At 36.8% G+C, this 25,295-nt stretch overlaps 1 protein-coding gene across 17 annotated transcripts in view; it reads right to left on the bottom strand.

Annotated features, from left to right (window-relative positions):
• PPHLN1 (periphilin 1) overlaps nucleotides 1-25,295 on the bottom strand; it is a 110,089-nt gene that overhangs the window by 53,436 nt on the left and 31,358 nt on the right. For 11 of the 17 annotated variants that reach the window (XM_081310743.1, XM_081310745.1, XM_081310731.1 and 8 more), the window contains 2 exons: nucleotides 23,558-23,722; nucleotides 14,346-14,407 (listed from right to left, as the gene is read on the bottom strand). In XM_081310743.1, coding sequence (XP_081166869.1) covers nucleotides 14,346-14,407; nucleotides 23,558-23,722 — 227 coding nt within the window. The remainder of the gene's footprint in view (nucleotides 1-14,345; nucleotides 14,408-23,557; nucleotides 23,723-25,295) is intronic. The other 6 variants (XM_081310735.1, XM_081310737.1, XM_081310732.1 and 3 more) reach the window with 1 other exon arrangement.

Here is a 25,295-nt window from a genome sequence, read left to right as displayed (position 1 = left end):
GATGAATACCATAACCTATCCTTAATCAAAATAGACTTACATATAGTGGGCTTCATGCAATAGGCATAATAATTGTCTACTTAGGCTTTTTAAGAGACTGAAGATTATGCATTTGGTTTCTTAGTTGATATAATCAATTGTGGTGCCTAAAGTTCCTGAATAATTTTCCCAGAATGATTATTGATATTTTTCTGCTTTATCCTCAATGTCCTGAGAGATAGTAAAACAGTCTTTTAAGTCATGAACCACCTGTTACATTCTTGGCCATCTAGAATTTAATTTGGTTTAGCAATAAGTATACTCATGCCTTCTGTTAGGTTTATGAGTATAAAATAAAAAGTCCCAATTACATGAAAAAGGGTCTCATGGTTTCAGTTTCCCACAAGTGCAGCCTTGCCACTTTCATCCTCACTATGATCTTGTCAAGACAGTGGGAGGGGGAGCGCCTTCACCAATTTCTTTTTTTCTTTTAAAGCTAACTGGGCTGAGAATGGATACAGCTCAGTGATACAGCACCCACCTAAGCACATATGAGGCCCATGGGTTCGATTCTCAACACTGCTAAAAAAGAAAAAAGGAACTGGCCAACAAAGATGAAAGTATAGACAAGACACAGAATGTGATAATGCTAATAGTTCTATTCAAATCAAACACAAATGAAGGTACAGAAGAAATAGCTCATGTGGAACACCTATGACATCGTCCTTTAAGAGACTCCAGATACATGGAAAGAGCTTAACGAAGGCCATTTTTTTTTTAAAGAGAGAGTGAGAGAGGAGAGAGAGAGAGAGAGAGAGAGAGAGAGAGAGAGAGAGAGAGAGAGAGAGAATTTTTAATATTTATATATTTTTTTAGTTCTCGGCGGACACAACATCTTTGTTGGTATGTGGTGCTGAGGATCGAACCTGGGCCGCACGCATGCCAGGCAAGCGCGCTACCGCTTGAGCCACATCCCCAGCCCCATGAAGGCCATTTTTGACATAAGTGACAAAAAGGATGAAGACATAATAAAGGAAGTAACACTGGCAAAAACTCTCACATTAAAGAAACTCAGAGTTATCACATGACAACAAAAATGCAAAGGATAAAATATTGGAAAATGATCCAAACTTGGAATGCAGTAGAACAATTTACCAAGGCATAAACAAAATGCTTGCTCTAAATCTTAGGTTCTTATGATGAGAAAAAGGCAAGCACTCTTCAATATAATTAATTTTTCATTTTTGCAAAAAAAACTTTCCTGATGTTTCTAATATTAAGTTACAGTATACTAAATATCAGTTTTACCATTTTATCATATTCCTATACATTTATAATTGATAGTAAGAGTCAATGCTTTGACAAAAATAAAAAAAGTCACGAATGTAATTTTCCTCATTTACTATTAAAACTAGTTAAGTCAGAAAAATGATTACTTTTGAAGAGAAAAAAGAAAGTAATTGAGTAGGGGCAAGAGGGAAGCTTCTAGAATACAAATAATATTCTATTTCTCAACCTGGACTATGATAATTCAGTGGGTTGTAAACCTTGATTTGTGCATTTTGTGTTATATATTCTAAATAAAGAGTTTTGTTAAAAAGGTATTTATCTGTCTCTAAAAATGTGATAATATAAAAATATAACTATCATTTAACATGACCTAAAAGGACTTTGTTTAGAAGTAAAGAGAAATTTTAACCTTGAGAAAGAATTTTTTATTTTTAATATTTACAGAAAAATAAATTACAAGACTAACTATCATCTGAAGATCATTAATACTTTCTTTTAACAATGCTAAGAATTGAAGCCAGGGCCTCATTCATAAAAGGCAAGCACTCTCACTGAGCTACACCACCAAGCAAATTAATATGTCTTAATGATTTCTTCTGAACACCCAAATAACATGGCATAACTTGCTAAACCCAAGAGAAGTGATCCACATCAACTTTAGCTACCAACATGGTGTCAGGCCTTCTTTCCAGAGGAACATAAAGATATGTAACATGATTAGGCATCACCACCACCTGGAAATATTCTTTCTGCAAAGGCAAATCTTCCAATATGTCTACATAAATAAATAGTTCAGAATTAAAATGGTGAATGAGTACAAGGAATTAAATCAAGGGAAAAAGAAGACTTAAAATTTCTATTAAAAATTGTGTTTACTCATTAATCATTTGATAGCATTTAGTTGCGCAGATATAATAGCAGACACCAAAAATTTAAGAAAAACTATAGGTAAGAAACTTTAAATTTTATTTATTATAAAGACTTATTTTAAAAATACTTATAAAAGTCTTTTTATTTATTCACTGACTTTTCCTATAGATTTTAGGACAAACAGACTCATGATCAATTTGAATATAATGTTATAGATTAAGAATTGTGTTATAAATAGCATTTTTCTGAATAAGGGATAATCGCAAGCATAGCAACATAAAAATAATAAAACTAAATTGTCTATAATGAAGTCTCAAAAGAAACCTTACGTATTTAACTGAACAACACTTTTTATTATCAAAAATACACAGCTTGACAGGACATTCCATTCTTAGTAATTTTTAAAGTAATTTTTTATGGATGGATGTTTTAGAAACATAAACAAAGGAATTGCTACAGTGGATACAGACAGATGAAGCTGCCATAAATGAGAGAAAGTGGCTCAGAGTCATTCATAATAACACAATCCTGTGGTTTCTGGATTTCAGTCACTCTGTACCATTTATTAGAATGATGGTTTTTCAAATCTAGTTTCACATTAGAATCATCTGATGAGCTTTTTGCTCTTGCCTGGGATGGGTGAGGCCCTGTGTTCAATCCTGAGTACCACAAATGGGGCAGGGGGGACACAACAAGGTCCACCCAAGATAACTGAATCACATCTCTCAATGTGAAAGCCAGACATTAGCATTTTTTAAAATGACTCCTGCATAATTCAGAGTATAGCCAGCATTGAGAACCATTATATGAGGCAATCTACTATTGTATTATAGATTTTTCATTCCAAAGTCTCACACTGTTATCTTACCCCAGAGACTGAAAAATATTTTCAATGAAAGAAGTTGAGATTTAACATTTTACAAATCTAGATTTCTGAAGCAGGCCTTGCTGGGCTTACATACCCAATTAGCAGATAGCTACAGCAGCTGCTCTAATCTAGCATTTATTTATTTTCTTGCTACAAGTATGCAACATTATTTTCACTACATTAGCAACATAGATAAATACATGTTAATTGTTTACCCACAAATGTTGCAAGTACTTTATAACTACTGTATCCGTATATACTTAAGTAACACAATGTAGTAACTTAAATTGATCTTGTAAAAGTTTTCACCTCCTGAGCCTCTTCCTCAATCAACCTCTAACTTCCTCCTTTAACTGAAACCTGGCATTGAATACAAATTCCATCCCTCTTGAGTAGTAAGCGCACATTTTTGACGCCCCCTTCAAGGTCCTGAGGAATATGGAGTAGAGAATTATATTTTAGATCCTTTACCTCCTAAAAAAAGGGGAGTGAAAAGTCCAAGAAACTACTCATTTAAGTTCATGCCATCCACTGTACCTCATTACCAAACTCCTGGTAACTTCTCACAGTCCTTAAAGATGTTAGCACAATTACATAATCCACTGTTACCACATACCTTATCCATGACATGGTTTAATCAAAAGTTATGTGCAATATTGTAGATTCACAATTCCTTGACCACCTCCTCTCTTCACAACACTTTAGCACACACTTAAATCCTAAAACTTTCCATTCATTATCCAGTGGGGGGCCCTCATCAGAATCCAATATCACATTTTAGCTACAATGTCTCATCCTTCACTTTTCTCACTCCTGCTGTAACTCCACATCCACCTCCTTGGTACCTTTAGGTTTTTTTGTGCTTTATTTTTCTTTCTTCCTGTTTTTTTTTTTTTTTTAAACAATCCATATTCTTCATCCTAACCTCAATCATTGTGCTTCCAGCCTAATCACTCCACAAATAACAACTTTCCATTCTTGCAATTCTGACACATTATGTTAGCCAACCCAAAGCCTGAATTAATCCCAAAATCTGTGATTTCTTCACTGATATTTGTGGATTGCCACATCCTAGAGAGAAAAATACACAAGCCTACAGATTTAATCCCACTATAGAATCATGATCTCTTTCACTGTGCCATTAATTCTACTCAGTAACTCAATAATATGTACATATATGTGTATCTACATATATATGCATCACTGGTGAGTTCAATCTCTCATTCACATGAGCAACTATTCCACATCTTATTTCCCCAAAACCCTGTCAATGAGTGACCCAGGCCTAAACTGCCTCAACTGCTCGCCAGATTCCCTCTGGTCTTAGTCAATTTACCTTCAGATCCATTCATTCCTCATGCTATCTTTCCTTTCTATCCCTGTCAAAAGTTAACTAATTTATGGTCTTCATCCTGATTCTTCATTGATATTGCCTCATCAGTTATCTGATTTCTGCCTTATATCTCATTCTCTTTCTCTCTTCCAACTATGACTATGGTCAAGTCATTGATCACCTTTTAAAAAGGTGGCAAACACATTTCTCTTTAGCCAGTGTTCTTCTCCAGCTAGTAACATTCTCCACTTTCCTTTTCAAGTTTTTTCTTTTGCTTTTTGTTATTGTTGTTGTTGTTGTTTTGTTTTTGAAGTGCTGGGGAATGAACCTAGGGCCTTCTGCACTCACTGAGTTATGTTCCCAGCCCTTTTTTAACTTATTGAGATTAGACCTAACTAAGTTGCCCATGCTGGCCTTGAATTTGCAATCCTCTTGCTTCAGTCTCCTGAGTAGCTGGGACTACAGGTGTGCACCACTATACCTGGCTCTCTCAAGCATTTTTTAACAAGTTATCCATCTATATTGAATCTACCCCTATCTCGTCCATCCTTACACCACCAAACTCAAATGATATTCTACTCATTATAGTTGCACACTCAGTTTCATTAGACATTGGTTATCCCAAGACTATTTTAAAAATTTGATTTTCTACCATTTCCAGGCTTCTTCATTGATATTGCTTTGTCTATTAATCTATTGCTTTTATATAACTCCATCTTCTCTTTAGACAACCTCAATTTTGAAATCATTTCTTCTACGTTGTCAATCTCAGATAAAGGAATTATTATATATACAGTAAACAAAATTTAAAAAAAACATATATCTTTCTTCCTCATTCGCACATCTTGCTAACTTTTTACTATTGATTAAACTTAACCATTTTTCTTCATCCCATTCCCTATGTTCAGTTCAGATATTCATAATTTCTTGTTTTATCTCAAGTGCCATCTTTAAAGTCATCCTACACACTGAAAACAAAATAAAGTACAATCTATTTGGGTTGTCCTTATGGTCTGGATTTGAGGTGTACCCCAAAAGCTCCTGTCTCAATGCAAAAATGTTTGGAGATGAAATGACTGAACTGTAAGAGCTATAACTAATCAGTTCATCCTAGTTTGCATTGACTGACTGTGTGGTAACTGTAGGCAGGTGGAACATGGCCAGAGGTGGATGGGTTTCTAGGGGCATGCCCTGAAGGGTTGTTTGTTTTCTGCAGTCCCTTCATCTCTCTTTTTCACTCTCTGCTTCCCAACCATATCATGAACTAAGCAGCTTTCCTCTGCTGGGCGCTTCCCCTATAATGTGCTGGCTCACTTTGGGCCCAGAGCAATGGGATCAGCCATCTATGAACTGGGATCTCTGAAACCATACAAATAAAGTTTTCCTCCTCCACATTTTGTCCATGTCCTCTAATAAAAAATGAACTAAATCCTAACATATTCTGGATTTCACATAGTGTTTTGAACAAATGGATATATCACTATATAAACACAGAACCAAGATGAGCAAGTTATGACACACTTGGTGTGTACATAAATGATCAGTATGAAAGTGCTAATTCTTAGCCCAGTGTGGTTGTATATACCTGTTATACCAAGTACTCAGGAGTCCAAAGCAAGAGCATCAAGTTCAATGCCAGTATGGATAACTTACAATTTTATTCTGTCTCAAAATAAAATGTTTAGAAGGGTTGGGTATACCTTAGTGGTAGATACCTTGCCGAGGATGTGCAGAGCCCCGGGTTCAAACCCCAGAACTAGAGGGAGTGACAGCTTTCAGAGGCAGGGAAGAGGGTGGTAACAGAAATCTTGATATACTATCCTTACTTCTGTTAGCTGTTATTTAATGCAGTTGCTTCTAAGAATTCCAAACTCCCAACATTGTAACATATTTGAATAGGAATAATTAATACATGTATCCTAGACTTATAAAGTACATAATGTTTATAAAACCTTTAAAAAGGGAGGAAATTAGCTAAGTTATAAAGTTCCACTGCCAATAACAGGACTGTGGAAGATGATATTAAAGCAAGGTGGCCCTGTATAGCCAGAAGAGCCATGGGATCGGAAGACAAACTACATATATGGGTGTGAACAAATACAGAGCTCATATAGGTGTCAGGTATTGGATCTGATTTTATCTTACTTACACACTTATAAATTAGATTGTTACCATTTCATGGATGTTAGCAGGACGCACAAGATTTCTGCATAAGAAACAAAGGACTTTATCACTCATAGCACAGCAAACAACATAAGTATTAACAGTTCCCCTGTTCTCAAGTCCCAGAGATAATGTGGCATTATCCTAAATGGATTCTGTACATGCAATGAGTGTGGGTCTCAAGTGAGGAACACTGAACTTGGAGAATCTACCATTTTCACACCATCAACAAGTAGGACTTCTCTTTAACAAAGCAGGAGATCTTACTTTACCCTTCAAGATTGCTTACTGCAAACCCAACTCTGTGAACTAGCCTGAAAAGTGAGTAGTCAGACTCTTGCATATCTTGGCAAGATATGTAAGAGTGAAAGAGACCCACGGAGGACTGTCTCTACTAACAACCTGGAGCCAGGTTTCACACTGACAGAAAAAAAGACATGAAAATATGGGGAGGGGTGGGGGGATTGCCACAAACTCATGGTCTTCAATACAGGTTAAAAACTAAAAATAAATTCAAGCTGGGCACAGGGGAACAAGTCTGTAATCCCAGCAGTTCAGGAAGCTGAGACAAGAGGATGGCAAGTTCAAGGGCCAGCCTCAGCAACTTAGTGGGGCCTTAAGCAACTTAGTGAGACCCTGTCTCCAAAAAAGGAAAAAAAAAAAAAAAAAAAAGAGGTAGGAGGCTAAGGTTGTAGCTCAGCAGTAAAGCCCCTGAGTTAAATCTTCAGAACCAAAAACAAACAAACACAGATGTACAAATTTCTGGCATGCTCACTCTCTCTGTGTGTATCTGTGTGTGTGTGAGTGGGGAGGGGGGTGTGTGGGTGTGTGTTTCTGCACATCTAATGCCCAATCTTGGCTTCAAAACACCACTCTCTACTATAGAGAACCTGTGCTCTTTGGAGGAATAGCTGATTTCAGGGCCAAAACAGAGAAAGTCTAAGAACCTGAGACAATTTATGTCAGAAGTAAGGAAGTAAACAAAGAATGATGTAGGCATGTCAAAACAATGCAGATGGCCTTAGTTTGGCAATGCATTCATAGACATGACACCAAAAGCATAAGAAACAAAAGAAAAATTGATAAATCAGGCTTTAAATTTTAAAATTTTGTGCATCAAAGAACATTAATAAAGGGAAAAGACAATTTAGAGAATGGAAGAAATATTTGCAAGTATATTATTTTATAAGGCTTTTGTATCCGGAATTTAAAACAAAGCAAAATAAAAACTCCTAAACAAAAAGACAACTCAATTAAAAAATGGGCAAAGAACTTGAATAAACATTTCTCCAAAGACATACATAAACAATAAGCATCACTAGTCATTAGGAAAACACAAATCAAAACCATAATAAGATAACACTTCACTATTTATCAGTTAGCTATTTAGAGGGAAAAAAACAGAGGGGGATGGAACATAACAAGTGTTGACAAGAACAAAGAAAAATGGGGACCTCCATAACTGCTCATGGGAATTAAAAAAAGCTATAGCCACAGAGAAAAATGGCTTGACAGTCCATCAAAAAGCTAAATACAGAATTACCACAGGATCGGTTAGGTCTATTCCTATACATATAGGAGAACTGAAGAATTGACTCAAAACTGGTATGTCTAAACCAGCTTTCACTGCAGCATTATTCACGATAACCAAAAGTTGAAACAATTCAAATGTCCATCAGAAGATGAATGGATAAACAAAATGCTGTAAACACCCATATTATTAAAAAGTTGTGACAGATACAATATAGAAGAACCTTGAAGGCATTATTCTAAAAATGCCAAGTAGCATCTGAGAACAGATTTTGTATGATCCTACTTACATGAAATATCTAGAAAAGGCAAATTCAGAGAGGCAGAAAAGTCAAATGGTGGTTGCCAGAAACTAGGGATAGGAATAAATGAAGAATTACTGCTTAATGAGCAAAGAGTTTCTATTTGTGGTGACTAAAATGTTTTGGAAATAGTAGTGATGGTTGCACAACATTGTTAATATAATTAATGCCCATGAACTATAGACTTAATGTTTAAAAAGGCATATTTTATGTATTTTAAAAAAAAACACAGAAGCTAACCTGAAAAACTTTCCCAGGTGAAATCTGAGCATAAAAATAACAACAGTAGAAAATTATAAAGCACTGAATAAAATAGGAATCTAAGAGTTCATGCTGATATAAAAAAAAGTTTTGTTTGTTTAAGGGAGTGGGATACAGAGATGGCATTCTCCTTATAGCAGAATATCAATCTAATAAAGAACAGAGTTATTTCACAATCACCCATTCAAAACAATCACATTAAAAACTGGGGCTGTAGCTCAGTGAAACAGTACTGGCCTAGCATACGAGAGACTCTGGGTTCAAAACCCACCTCCACAAGGTCGGGGCAGGGAGTGGGGGAGAGTTCAAAAAACATCATGTTTGTCTTAGTGGGTTTGGGGTACTAATATAAATTAGCCATTAGGTGGATTAATAACAAACTATTTCTCACAGTTTTGGAGGCTGGAAAATCTAAGATCAAGACACCAGTAGATCTGGTGTCTGGTGAGGGCTTTCTTCCTGGTTTGAAGGTGACCATCTCCTCTTGTGAGTCCTCAATATCATGGAGAATAGAGAGAATGTGAGCAAGTTTTTGTGTCTCCTATTAAAGGCCCTAATCCTATCGATGAGGGTTCTTCCATTGAAACACCTCCTAAAAGTCCTGGCCTCCTAATAACATCACAACAGAGGTTAGAATTTCAACATATGAACTTCGGGGAACACAAACATATCCATAACAATGTTAATAATTAATTCAGGCAAAAAAACCACTGCTGGCTGCTAAAACTAGTAGGTGGAAATAGAATGAGGAATGGTATAATCACACAGTTTCAAAGTATCTCCACTAATTTCAGAGGGGAGAGTTACTTCATAGTGAAAAAACTTTAAAGAAAAGTGGTAAAAGTCAACAGCAGCAAAAAGAGGACAAATCAACAACATGAATAGCCTAACAATAAGCAATTAAAGAACACAGTATCACTTAAGAGACTGTTCCAATGAAAACATACATGGATCTAATCATAAACAAACATCAGACTAACTTAACTGAGGAACACTCTATAAAAATAATTTTTCTAAAAATCTACCCAGTATTTATCTTCCCAAAACCAAGAAGTCATCAAAGTCAAGGAAAGAGTGTTCCAGACTGAAGAAGTCTACAAAATGTGATCTACAAACCCAGATTAGATCTTTTTTCCATAGGACAGATTATGGGGAGCATTGCTAAAAACATTCATGTAGTCACTAATTACAGAAGCCCTTTGAATTGTTCCTGCAACTTTTCTGTAAACTTTAAAATTGTTCTCATCTTTTCTCCCCACAATAAAAAGAACTGCTGTGTACACTCCACTGACACAAAACCAAACTACTGATTATTATGGCTTTCCTAAATGCTGAGAACACTACCAATATACCCAACTGTTGTCTTTTCAGGGTTTATAATGCAATTTTTTTTCCCCTAAAACAACATCTGCTTCCTATTCGCAATGTCTTTTAGGTAGGAAACTTTTCATGAGTCCACCTAAGAGAGAATAGCTTACAAACAGCCAGATATATGTCAGACAGTAATAGCTGTAGCTTCTGTGACAAAACAAAACCCAAGACATTACTGAAGACAACTGGACACAGTGGAAGTATAGGAAGGTGTGGGTAGTCAAGCACTCTCTATGCATCCCTTGCTTTACTTTTCTTCATAACAACTATTTAATTATTTGCTTACTATCCATAATTTACTAAGATGTAGTCAACGTGAAGGTACAACCTTCTTATTCCCAGGGGATAGAAGAGCATTTGACATATAATATTCAAAGAAATATTTAACAAATGACTAAACATATCATATAGTATGAATGCTATACCCTGAAGACAGAGGCTGTACCTGGTTTTAATGCCCCTGGTATAGTTAAGAAAACTGATCACTAATGAACTATTAATAATCAATGGATTTTAAAAGTAAAATAACAAATTGAGTGTGTTGGTGTGCATCCGTAATCCCAGCAATTCAGGAAGCTAATGCAAGAGGACTGCAAGTTCAAGGCCAGCCTCAACAACTTACTGAGACCCTGTTTCAAAATTAAAAATAATAAGATAAAATAAAAAGGGCTGGGATATAGGTCACTAGTTAAATACTTGCCTAGCATGTGTTTATTAATAACCAGAAACTCTAAGTACTTGTGTGAAGCCCTGGTATTCAATCAACCTCAAGGGGGGTGGGGAGAATATACATGTCAGAACCAAAATAAATTACTATGTGTCAGAATCATAGGATACAGTCTTAGCAGCTGGCTTAAAGGAAATTTTCAAAGCCCTACTTATATTAATAAATAAGAAAGAAAAATAATTACTCAAGTTAAATGTTAGATTTCAAAAAAGGGGTAGGAGGAAGGTACAGTCTTTTTAGAAGCCAAACTCATAACATCTATCAAAATTTATAATAAAGATGTCTTCTGACATCTTTAGAAATTCTGCTTTGGCTATCAATCTCATAAAAACTAAACTATTGTTTCATAAAGATATCATGTACTAGGATTTGTTGCAGCAACATTTTGTACTGTAAATAGAGTGACTAGCCAAATTATTTAGCATAGTCTCACTACGGACTATTACTTAACCACTAAAAAGAATTAAAGTTAAATCAAATACCTTAAAGGGATTTCTACAAGTACTAAATGCAAAAGTAATGTAGAGAAAAGTATGTATAACATGATCCCTAACATGATCTTTTTTGTTGTTGGTACTGGGGATTGAACCCACAAGCACCCTGCCACTGAGCCACACAACTCATCTTACGTATTTCAATTTTATTTGAGAAAAGGTCGGGCCCAAGTCTTCCAGGTTGGCCTTGATTTGCAATGCACCTGCCTCAGCATCCTGAGTAGCTGGGCTTACAACATGTACTACTGTGCCCAGCTAACACAAATTTATTAATAACCAGAAACTCTAAGTACTTATGAATATAGAGAAAATACAGAAAAATATATACTGAGATGTTAAGATGGCTATAGCAACTAAGGATCCATATATGATTTTATTTCATTAATAAAAAAAATTCTATAGACAAAGGAACACTTAAAAAATGGGAAAAAATTAGATTACAGGGCTCGGGTTGTAGCTCAGTGGCAGAGCACTCATCTGGCTCATGCAAGGCACTAGATTTAATCCTCATAAAAATAAAGCTATTATGTCCACCTACAATTAAAAAATACATATTTAAAAAAATAATACGATTAACAGAGAAACTATTTAGAAAGCTAAAAAATGACAAAATCATAGAATTTGCAGGGAAATGGATGGCACTAGAGCAGATTATGCTTAGTGAAGCTAGCCAATCCCTAAAAAACAAATACCAAATGTCTTCTTTGATATAATGAGAGCAACTATGAACAGAGCAGGGAGGAAGAGCAGGAAGAAAAGATTAACATTAAACAGAGACATGAGATGGGAGGGAAAGGGAGAGAAAAGGGAAATTGCATGGAAATGAAGGGAGACCCTCATTGCTATATAAAATTACATATAAGAGGTTGTGAGGGGAATGGGAAAATAAACAAGGAGAGAAATGAATTACAGTAGATGTGGTAGAGAGAGAAGATGGGAGGGGAGGGGAGGGGGGATAGTAGGGGATAGGAAAGGTAGCAGAATACAACAATTACTAATAGGGCATTATGTAAAATTGTGGATGTGTAACCGACGTGATTCTGCAGTCTGCATTTGGGGTAAAATTGGGGGTTCATAACCCACTTCAATCTAATGTATGAAATATGATATGTCAAGAGCTTTGTAATATTGTGAACAACCAATAAAAAATAAATAAATAAATAAATAAAAATACAACTAAAATAAATTTAAGAATCATTTCTTTGGGGAAGAAAAATAAACTATAAACTAATCCAAATTTTTAAAAGTTTTCTTTTTATCATCTACTTTTCACATAAAGGTCTTAATTACATTAGATAATTTTTAAAAGTTTTGTTTTTATCATCTACTTTTCACATAAAGGTCTTAATTACATTAGATATTATTTTGACAAACCAGACTTTCAATATCACATTTTCTCAAATATTGGTCTGAAGACTATTTATTGAAAAGTTCATTCTTTCACATTTGCTTGGAATGCCACTGTTGCCAAATCCCAAACTCCTAAATATACCTAGGTTTGTTTCTGAAGTGTTTTGCTGTTCTATTTGACTGTAACTGTGCACATTTCTACAGTTTTACAATTTGGGGTATATGGTTTATGGTTCTCTTGGGAGAGAATCTGCCATGAGATCTGAATGTCCCTGCACAAATTTGCCTGTATACTATTGCAAGACCTAACTACTCACTGATAGTAAGCAATTTCCGTAGATGGTTACAGAAATGGTTAAATAGATCAAGGTAGCCACAGGAAGATTAACAAATGGCTGCTCATTCCTAGAGAAAGGAGGATTGGCTTCCTTTCTACTTACTACTAAAGGTACTGAGCTCTTGACCCTGGGTTCTTTGGGTCACCGAATCTCTCTCTGCCTATTACATTGCTAGGTGGAATTTGAGATCAAGGAATTAGTGCTACCATGCTATTGCTCCTGCCAGCTGCTGTCCTGTGAACAATCTCATCCACTTAATCTTATTGTCTACTTCTGGCATATGTAGAGTTGTGGCATTTGGTTCCTTGCCATATTCTATGAGACTGGGGTTCTTTTCCCCAAGAGTTCATAAAAGACTCCATTTACAACTTTCATTACAACTACTGTAAAATATTTAGAAAACAAATTATAACCTGGCTAAACTGTCCATCACTTTTATTACACCAACTGTTCTATTAGATGCCCTCTATAAGTAACCCAAACTAAAAATGACTGAGCAAAATGTGTTTTCCCATCAGAATTTTATTGATCAAAATAAAGCAACTGAAGAGCTGGGATTGTGGCTCAGCAATAAAGTGTTCACCTAGCATGTGCAAGGCCCTGGGTTCTATCCTCAGCACCACATAAAAATAAATAAATAAAATAAAGGTATTGTGTCCAAATACAACCTAAAAAAATTTTTTTAAATAAAATAAAACAATAGAGAGAACACTTTATAATAGGTGATACTTTGTAGAAGGGAAACCATTAAGACAGAGAAAGAGGGCCGGGGCGGGAGGAGGAAAGAGTAACAGGAGGTATTAAGGAATAATATTGATCAAATTGTGTTTTATGCAATATGAATATGCCATAAAGAAACTCACTATTCTGTATAATTAATAGGTACCCATAAAAAATTATAAAAAATAGAAGACACTTTGCATGGATTCAAGTATTTTCAGGATACTTCTGAAAAAAATGCTTAATTTTTAATTAAGCAAACTGAAACCTCATAATCCATACCACACTCTAAGAATAATTTAACAACTTGCAAGAATACATTAATAATTCATATATTCTAATCACATCTTTATTATCAATTACAAAATGCCAATAGATATAGAACATCAGTTATGGGTCACATTAGTCACAAAAAGAATATAATGCTTGTTGCTTTCAAATTTTTTTTTTAAGTTTTTTTTTTTTTTTTTTAAGAGAGAGTGAGAGAGGAGAGAGAGTGAGAATTTTTAATATTTATTTTTTAGTTCTCGGCGGACACAACATCTTTGTTGGTATGTGGTGCTGAGGATCGAACCCGGGCCGGCCGCACGCATGCCAGGCGAGCGCGCTACCGCTTGAGCCACATCCCCAGCCCTGCTTTCAAAATTTTAAATCCTAATGAAATACTTCATCTATGTGCCTTAAAATTAGATTTCTACAGCATAAATCTAAAAGTCAAAGTACTTATGTTATTATTTCTATCTTTTTACCTGTAGTCAGGCTGTCGGTTTGCAGAATGATCATCTCTTGTCCATCTATAGCCAGATTCATCCTGTAACATAAAAAAAGTTACTTGGACACTTGTTATATTATTTTGATCATGTTCAATATGTCTAACAGTATTATGGAAATTAACCTCTAAGGCCAAAACACTATGAAGACAAAAAACACTTTTCTAAATCTTCCTAAAGCTTTAAAGGCATAAAAAAGAAAAGAAAATTAAAAATAAAAAAGACACAGCACGTTATCCATTTCAACAACTAAAAATAAACTGACCAAGAACCTGTGGTTCCATTTATCTTTTTAAAAAAATTACACTATTTCCTTGACAGATCCACATAGGCTTATTGTCAAAAACACACATACCATATGATAATAGTCAATGGCTTCTGAGGACCAGGTATAAATTTTGATGCATACACTTCTCATTTTCTAAGTTTTCTCATCAATGTTCAGATTCAAGCTCAATGAAGAATGCTGGCTCGGATTCCCCCTGGCCCCCGGGGCTCGGGCCCAGCCCTGGTTTCTTGTGTGCACGCCAAAGAGGCCAGCTCACAAGGCCTTGAAAGATTTGTGGTTTCTGTTTTCATATTCAGCCTATAACGGTCATGTGGGAACGTCCTGACCTGCTTGGGTCTGATAAGGTTCCTGGTTGAAGGCTTAGTATGAGTCGACAAGAACCACTTGTCCCCCTCCGTCCTTGCTCCCGCCTACCAGTAACTTTCCATTCTGTCTGCAAGAAATATATAAGTATGAGCTGAGATAATAAAGTCAGTCTCCCCCTGGATGAAGAACCTTGGTGTCCTGTGAACTCTTTTAATCCCGACGTCTCCTGCCGGACTCGGTCCATTTTGCCGGACGCGGCAGGTGGAGGTTCCATCGAGACCGGAAAGCGGAGGTAAGCGGACGGGACTCACCTTCCATAAGAGAAGGGGGAGAATTGGAGACCTTCCATAAGAGAAGGGGAAAAGAGACCTTCCATAAGAGAAGGGGAAAAGGGGTGCGCACCATGGGTAACTCAGCAGCTAAAGTTCGTCTGGCCAACGAACTCAGAGAGCTGTTGAACACACAAGGAACAGGAATAAAAACAAAAACTGCAACAGAATTCGTTGAAGTTATTGCCCAGGCATGTCCTTGGTTTCTGACAGGGGGATTTCTTAATAACAATGATTGGGATCAGGTCAGATGTGATTTACAAAGATTGTTGAGGGATCAAGGTCCGGAAAGTATCCCAATCGCCACTTTCTCTTTATGGAGACTGGTTAAAGATGCTTTGTTAATAAATAAAATAAAGATTAAGGAACAGCTTGCAGAATGTGAACAAGTCCTTAACCAGGTCCAGGAAGAGCAAATGGCAGAGTCCTTACCCCTTTCCCATTATTCTTTCATATCTCCTTCTTCATTCTTAGATCCACCCTAGCTGCTCTCAACCCTGCCTTCTCATCTTCCCCCTCCCTAATAGGCCCACAGAAAAGTCTTAACTGACCTTCTCCAAAATATTCACCATGGCTTATTTTAGGATTTTCAGCAAAAGAATCTCTACAAAAAGGTTCAATGTAGATAAATTTCCTATTTTCATGTTGCCCTGTTTTATTTGGCTACTGTCTGAAAAGATCAGCACTCCAGGCGCTAGACACTCCCTTACTAGTTTTTCACAAAAATATGTAAACAAGGCCTCTGGCCTTGAGCTGGGCTTCACAGTGCTAAGTACATTTCTAAGATAAGGGAGTTACTAACTGGGCTCCATGGTAACAGCTGGCAGGAGGAGGAACTGGAGGGTCGAATGAAGAAGTCAAGATTTAAAGCACCTACGGCCCCGATCACTGTTGTGCTCCCTCCTTATAACCCCGATTGGGACGAGGACAACCCCAGAAGGCAGGGGGGGGTGTTCAGTGGCAGCCTAAGATAGCCCAAACTTTTCCAGTAATTGAAAACCTGGATGCCTATGGACAGCCGGCCAGAGTGTATGTTTCTTTAGCCTTTAAGGATATTAAACAACTAAAGGAGGCAGTTACTAATTACAGACCCCATGCCCCCTTTACATTGACTCTCTTCAAGTCTTTCTCTGCCAATCAGCTGACACCTAGTGACTGGCTACAGCTTTGCAGGGCTGTGTTGTTCGGAGGGGATTTTTTGTTGTGGGAAAGTGAAAATCAAGAGAGGTGTCGCGAGCTAGCCCGAGTCAATCAGGATGCCGGCTTCCCACGGCGTAACCTTGAAATGTTAACAGGCTCAGGACAATATGCTATCATAAATCAACAAATTGATTATGACCCTGGGGTCTATGCTCAGATAGCTGCAGCAGCCGTTCAGGCTTGGAAGGCTCTACCTATTTCAAATTCTGAAACAAAAATTTCAAAAATTGCTCAAGGACCCTCTGAGCCTTATTCTGACTTCATAGCCCGATTGATACAGATAACAGGAAAAATATTCCCTAACTTGGAACAAGTTATGCCGGTCATTAAGCAATTGGCTCTTGAAAATGCAAATTCCTATTGCCAAAATGCCATTAAATCTACCGGAGCAAAGAGTGTTGATGACATGATTCGAGCTTGTAAGGATATTGATGGAGCTCATATTACCGGACAGATTTTGGCCGCTGCCCTCAAAACGGGATTGTCAGGGTTTAATGGTAAAGGGGCCCAACCCAAAGGCTGCTTCCGATGTGGGAAAGAGGGACATATTAAATGAAATTGTCCCGAGGGGGATAGACGGGGTCGGGAAGGCACGCCTGGCCCCTGTCCCCGATGTGGCAAGGGGAATCATTGGAGCAGCGAGTGTAGTTCCAAGTTTGATGCTCAGGGACGCTCACTGCAGCCGGGAAACGGGAACAGGGGCCCACCCCGGGCCCCGGAAGCCAGAGAGTACGGGGCGGTCCAGAGACAGAACAAGCTGCTACCGCAGTAAGATCTTGGCCAGGCGGGGAAAAATGCAGACAAAATCAAACAAAATACAATCGGTTAGGAAAACTTGGGGAACTTTTGCCCCAAAAATGGGCAGCAGACTCCATGTTGTTTGCATCACCATGGTAACCATGGACTGCCTGGCCGGAAGAGCGGCTTCCTGGTCCCACCTTCCACACTTTTGGGGGCTACTGATTGGTTCTTCCACAGTCACTCAGACAGGACTTCTAGTCCCGCCTTCCAGCCACTAACCTGTACTGCTGTGTTTCAGATTTCTACCGGAGCTGCTCAGAGCCTGTATTTTTAAAAGATGCCTACCTGTAAATGCTAACGAAAGATATCTTTTTCAGACAAAATTTAATTCTACAGGTCTCTATGTTACAGTCCTAAATTTAAGCTAGGTCTAAGTTAAATAACCTGAGTTTTTCTTTATAGTTGTGTTACTAAATAATGTTCTATTGATGAGAGATATCAAATATGCTTCTTTATATTTTACTTTTAATTTTGGAGGTTATGAGGATGCATTTGCTCGCCACAGGAACAAGCCGGCAAAGTTCCTGTGATGACCAAAAAATCCTTATTTTCATTGCTAACTATAAAAATAAAAATGTATACTCAAGGATCTTATTTCAGTTACATCAAGTGACGTCACATAAAAGAGTGCACTCCTAGTTAAAAATAAATTAAAATGGATCCAAATATTTTAAGGCCACGTGGTTACATAAAGTTAATACAATTATAAGTTATGCTCTTATTCTTAATATATATATTTTTTATATATTTAGATAACCTATATTTGTTAATCTATAAATTAATTAGCACATGCCTAATTGATTAGTTAATATATATTTGCCTAATTGTTTTTCTTCAACAGGAAACCCATAATTTATGTTTTATATCTACATTTATCAGATACTCTGCCTTTTCAGTTACAGATATTTGAGATAAATGTGTTTACTATAAATTTGCTTTTAAGTGAAAATACAATCAAGTAGTTTCTAATTCTCAAGGTTACTGTTTAAACTTATAAGATGATAAATTATTATAATTATTTCTACAAAATATCTAAGGGTTTTAACTATATTTTCATTGATATTTCTTATCAAAGTATAATAATTTGTTTATAGATTCTAAGGTTTTCAGAAATTGTTCCAAAGTATATTTTTTTTTTTAAGAAAAAGATGCTTCAAAGAAAAAGCACACATGGATCCCAAAAAGAAGAAAGAAATCATCTTTGGGTAAAACAAGGTCTTTATATTCATTTTCCTAAAAAAAAAAAAAAAAAAAAAAAAGGGAGAGAAAGATTTTTATATTGGTATCTAAACAGATGATGTAAAAAGTTAGAACAATTAAAAAAGAGATTTATATATACTAAACTGACTATAATTAATTTAAGGGTATTTCAGGTTATTTTCCTAATTTAACTATACTAATGTGAGCAAAAATTTTGTCCATATTTTGATATGATAAACACCTATTAAAAATGTAAGTTTACTTCTTTAAAGAAAGATCCTTATTGCCTAATAATTCTTACTGTTTAAGATAAAGATTAATTTTGGTAAATAAATTCACATTGTTGATTAAATATTAAGTATATTGAACTACTAACTTAAACCCCTGTATGACCTTTTGAGAGGAGACCCCTCACCCACCTCCCTGTGAAAACCTACTCCAAAAGCCTTGAAGGCACTCAGGTTAATAGAAACAGCCTTACAAGAGATGCAGGTAATGCAGGTGGACTACTCCCAGTAGGCACAAATCTTCAAACAAGTCCCCATATTCTTAGGAATCTAAAATGGACTATACAAAATGTGGAAACGGGAAAAATTGCAGTTTTGGCCCAAGGTACCGGACATTATCCCTCACCAGGATGGTGGCTGAATACTACTTTTGACCTATGCCACCTCGTCCAAGATTCTTGGCCAGATACAGGAAAAACCAAGGAGGATTCCTACCCCCCTTGTCGGTTCCGATCATGGTATTTATGCCCGGGACGACAACGTACTTGGAAGTGTGGAGGACCTGAGGCCTATTATTGTGCCTCGTGGTGATGTGAAACCTCTAGTAATGGGCATTGGCTTACGAATTCACCCAGGAATGACTATGCCCACTTCTGGCAAACAATAGAGGGAGGATCAAATATTACTATTCAGTTTACTTCCAATGGAAAACAGCAACCAGATTGGACTCAAGGATATCTCTGGGGGCTGCGTATTTACACCCCCGGACAGTACAATCCTGGCCTGCTTTTTCGGCTCAAATTGACCATAGAACAGCCTACTGGAAGTCTAATAGGACCTAATCAGGTGCTCGGAGACCAAAAGGCCCCATCTGGACCCAAGCAGCCCATAGCCCCGACATTAAAACCTTCCCCCAGCGGTCAAACAAAAACTATGGGCTATCAAACCTTTGATTATACCCCTGAGCCCATACACCCTGGAACTGGAGATCGCCTTCTTAATTTGGTCTGAGGAGCTTTTTTCGCTCTCAATGCCACCAATCCTAATAGGACCCAAGATTGCTGGCTATGCTTGACCTCCAGGCCGCCCTATTATGAAGGGGTAGCGATACTGTCTAATTTATCCTCTAATACCACTGCAGATCCTAAATGTTATTCTCTGCCCAGCTATAAGTTAACTATCACGGAGGTCATGGGACAAGGGGTTTGCTTGGGAAAGGTGCCGCTTTCACGCCAACATTTCTGCAACATCACCCGACCAATAAATCAATCCCAATCTGATTATTTGTGGGGTCCCAAAGGGTCCTATTTTGCTTGCAATACTGGGTTAACTCCCTGTGTTTCCATGGCAGTCTTAAATACAATTACTGATTTCTATGTGCTGATACAATTATGGCCGAGGATATCTTATCATGGATCAGACTATGTCCTGGGACACCTTGAGGGACATACTCGGCTCCCCAGAGAACCCATAACAATGACAATTGCCCTCCTATTGGGCATAGGCGGAATAGCTACTGGAATAGAGACCGGGACAGCCGCCTATGTCCAGGGAGGTCAATTATTAAATCTACAAATGGCTATGAATGAGGATTTAACAGCCATGGCCAAGTCAATTAGCGCCTTGGAAAAGTCCCTCACCTCCCTCTCAGAAGTTGTGTTACAAAATAGGAGGGGACTAGATTTATTGTTCCTAAGGGAAGGAGGACTATGTATAGCTTTAAAGGAACAGTGTTGTTTTTATGCAGATTACACTGGGGTAGTCCGTGAAACTATGGAAAAGGTCATGGAAAGATTGGCTAAAAGACAAAAGGAGTTTGAAGCACAACAAGGATGGTTTGAACAGTGGTTTAAAAACACCCCATGGCTAACCCCTTTGATATCCACTGTAATGGGACCGCTTTTCAGTCTCCTCCTTATAGTTGCTGTAGGCCCCTGCCTTGTCAAGAGATTGACACAATTTATTAAAGACCAAATTAACATTCTGACTTCTAAGCCAATACAGGTCCATTATCAACGCCTACAAACCAAGGATGATCTTGCTGAAGTTTGTCTCCGACCAATTCGAAGATGATTTTTCTACAATGATCCCTGCTTCATGCCTTTCTCATTTTGCCCCCTTTTTCTTCCTTATTATTCCTCTCCTCTGACTCTATGCCTTGTCGAACCGGAACTGATTAAAGACCTAATAATGACTGGCTGGATCGCTACCACTTAATGCCTTGGCAACAATGAGCTGATCTTGTAGTACCCAGAGACGGGCAACTTTCACGCTTACACTGCAACCTAAGACAGGGGAATGGGGCCTCCCCAGAGACGGGTAAGCACTGTAAGGGCAGTGAACGACCTAAGACAGGGGCTACTTGATTCCCTTTGGCGTGCAACAAACAAAAGAGGGGGAACTGCTGGCTCGGATTCCCCCTGGCCCCCGGGGCTTGGGCCCAGCCCTGGTTTCTTGTGTGCACGCCAAAGAGGCCAGCTCACAAGGCCTTGAAAGATTTGTGGTTTCTGTTTTCATATTCAGCCTATAACGGTCATGTGGGAACGTCCTGACCTGCTTGGGTCTGATAAGGTTCCTGGTTGAAGGCTTAGTATGAGTCGACAAGAACCACTTGTCCCCCTCCGTCCTTGCTCCCGCCTACCAGTAACTTTCCATTCTGTCTGCAAGAAATATATAAGTATGAGCTGAGATAATAAAGTCAGTCTCCCCCTGGATGAAGAACCTTGGTGTCCTGTGAACTCTTTTAATCCCGACGTCTCCCGCCGGACTCGGTCCATTTTGCCGGACGCGGCAAAGAACTTGCTACTTTTTTTTTGGTGGGGGGGCATGAGCAGGTGGCTCAAACACAGGGCCACATGCATGCTAGGCAAGTACTCTAACTGAACTATATCCCAGCCTAAGCTTACTACTTTTTCAACTTTTCATGCTCAAATTTTCATTTTTCATCTTATGCCTCATCAAAAAACTACAATTAGAAAAAATATAATAAGAAATTGTCAAAACTACATTAGACTAATATGTGGCACTAAATTAAAACAAATGAACCATATTTGTCCTTTAAGACATAACTACATAGGTATATAGAAAGAAGCCAAATAGTAATTCATACCCAATTACTTTAGAGTGACACATAGAATATAACATGTAATATCTTCATCTTCCTCTTTAACATTATATTCCTTATTCTTCCATAAGTAAAATGTACCTATCATTTTCCTTCTCAACATTAAATAAAAGCAAAATTTCACAGCTATCATAAAATATTGGATCAAGTAAGCAATTTAATTTATATAAATCAACTCCAAATAAGAATTAGTGTCAGGAGAATCCTAGGATCAAAATGTACTTATTGTTTGTTTGAATAAAATTTAAATTAAAAAAATGTAATATAAAGCATGACCACAAACATGATTTATAAGAATATAAAACAAAAGTACTACTATTGAAGCAACATTATGCTACAAGTTTTTGGGCAAAATCATGTTCCTGAGGTTTAAAACACAAGTCCAATTAATACAAAACTCCCTCTACACTTAATGGTCACACAAAGTTTTGATAAAAGGGATAACTTTTTTCTTTCTTTGAAACAGGGTCTTGCTATGTTGCCCAGGCTAGTCTCAGAACTCATGACCTCCAGTGATCCTCCTGCCTCAGTCTCACAAATAGAGACTGAGAGCATATGATACCATACCCAGCTTGTGAAAACACATTTTTATACTACAGGACAAACTGTTTCTCCATGAGAATAACTGAAGAATGGCTCTGATGGCAAATTCCAGAATTACTAAAAGAGAGATAATACATAGTATTTACTTTTCAACACATACCACCCCCTTCCTAAAGGAATGGCATGACATTTAAAAGCTAAACAAAATAAAAACCAATTCTAAGACAAGAAAGAATCTATAACACACCTCAAACTTTAGGAAAACAAGAAAATACTGAATAGTGTTGTTACCACTTTAGAATTGCCAAAAATCAGTATTATGTAATAGAGAACTGTGCTCTCATAAGATAACTATCCTTAAATTGCCTTACCTCCATTCCTTCAAGTGTAAAGTATGGAAAATAATCCAATGGCCAATATGAGGTCAAATTTTACTATAAACAGTGTTTCAATATTTCAATTAATTACCATATTATATACAGTACGGAAGGGGAAAAAATAAAAGGTAGGAAAACAGTCTGGAAGAGGAATACTTTAAGTATGCAGGCTGGAACAGAGGAATTGCATCAAAGAACAGTTTCAATCAAGTTAATAACAAATTATTGTAACCTTAATACACACTTCTAGATCAAGAGAAATAAATTATAATTGTGGTAGTAATAACAGCAGCTAACATTTTAAAGTGTTTACTATATGAAACAATGTTTTAAGTGCTTTCTAATTTGAATTAGCAAATAGCCTTTAAGAACTATAACAAAAATGAGATTACCAACAACCTTAACCCACTTCACCCATAGCATTTCATCATGATGAAAATAATAAAAGTAATTTCAAGTAGGTTCATCCAGTAAGACATGGTAACCACCTGTTTATCACTTAAGCACCCAGGCAACAGATTATATGGTTCTACAAATCCCTGCCAAGTAAGGGGATTAAAAAGCAGGCTAGTTGGAATGAATGTCATTTAGAGCTATCCAGAGCATTTTTACCCACCCTGTCCAACACCCCAAGATTCTTGACTACTAGTTCCCATTTGACAGCTTCAGCAAAATTCAACAGAGCATCAGCAGGAAGTGTTAATCAACTGCTTTCATGGCTGTCACATAAACTTTTATTACATGAATTTTAACTTATAAGAAATAACAATTAGTACATGGGGGAAATTTACATACTCCTCTGTGAGGTGGACCACTTCTTCGATCATGAGAAAAACTGCGGCCCTCGTCATATTCTCGGTAATCAACATGACTGTAATATCTACTGTAGCTTCCTTCACCAGGTCTGTCTAGCAGTGGTGGTTTCTTTGGCACAATATTAACTACTCTATGGTAGCCATCCTAAAACAGACAAAAAGAAATATATAAAAATCACTAATTTCTCTACTTGGTGTTGGAACTGTTTTTTAAAAGCACAGGAGTTTTTATCCTCTATCAAATAGGCTAAATGTATAAACAAAAATGCATTAATGAAACATGAATAAATAGTAAAGTCTTCACATGAATTAAAGAAAATAAGACTGTTCAACAAAGCCAAGTTTTCAAAATAACGTGCAACAATGGGAAAAATCAATCATAAGAAAAAAATTATCATTTTAATAAAAAATAAACTTCAGACAGTAAAAATGTTAGCTCTAGCCTTAATTTCCTAAGAAATTTAGAAATAAAACATGGCAGCACACACATTTTATCTACTTGCTTGAACTCGTCTACTTAGAAAAAAACGCAAGATTTTGACACATAAGCAACAGCAAACAAGGAGATGATAATGAGTTAAAAAGATTACAAGGAAGGAAGCATTTTGTTATTTTTCCAGCAGCAATAAAGAGGGGCAAGCCATTGCCTTCACAAGTTTGGAAGCAAAATAAAAGCTAACACAAAATCTGAACTAGTTTTATTCTTGATGTTTTAACATTTTAGCAACTGAGTAGCAGGGGAGTGTTGGACTTGGGGAATCTGACAGAGGGAGAACATTGTCTTAGGTTGGTAGCTGATGTGAAATAACAATTAGAAGCAGAGAGCTATGACACATGTATCTGTGATCTGATCTAGGACATGGATGGTACATGGGCAAGAAATTTGAAAGCTTGGTGATTTTGTGATTAAAAAAAAAAAAGCCTTATAAAATACAAAGATCTGGGGCTGGGGATGTGGCTCAAGCGATAGCGCGCTTGCCTGGCATGAACTGGGCACTGGGTTCGATCCTCAGATCCTCAAAACCATATAAAATTTAAAAAATAAAGACATTGTGTCCACCTAAAACTAAAAAATAAATATAAAAAAAAGAAGCATAACGATCTGTTATTTACACATCCTAAACCTCAGTTTCTTATCTACAAAATGGAATTACTACTAATACCCACCTCCTGGAGCTGCTGTGAAGACTAAATGAGAAACTGAATGAAAAGTGGTCAGCACAGTATCTAACACACACTAACTGCTCAAAAATGTTTGTTACACTGATTACTACCTTTGCAGATGTATATTTAAGAAAAAAAAAACCCTCAATTCCTTAAAGTGCTTCCTTATATTACTTCTTAGCATTAGAAAAAATAATTATTGAATTGTTATTAAATTATTATATAACATTCAAATGATTAAGAAATTTGTCAATTACAAGGAAAAAATTAAATCAATAGTTTATATCTATTTGAAAGCTACAAAAAAATCAAAATAATTTTTCCATGGACATATAAACTGGTTTCCTTCTTTAGTGCACTAGATTATTAAGTATAAGATAAGGGCTAGGGATGTAGCTCAGTGGTTGAGGCCCTTTTTTTGTTTCTGTTTTTTTAATGCTCTGTGTGTGTGTGTTTGTTTCTCCCCCCCACACACACACAAACTTTAAGATATATTTTTTTAAATAAAATATGATACACAAGTTATATTCATACTTTTTTCCACAAACTACCTT

Source organism: Spermophilus citellus (assembly GCF_964194105.1).
Source record: "Spermophilus citellus genome assembly, chromosome: 10".
Taxonomy (NCBI): domain Eukaryota; kingdom Metazoa; phylum Chordata; class Mammalia; order Rodentia; family Sciuridae; genus Spermophilus; species Spermophilus citellus.
The sequence above is the reverse complement of the archived record's forward strand: the minus strand, read 5'-3'. Positions and strand labels throughout refer to the sequence as shown.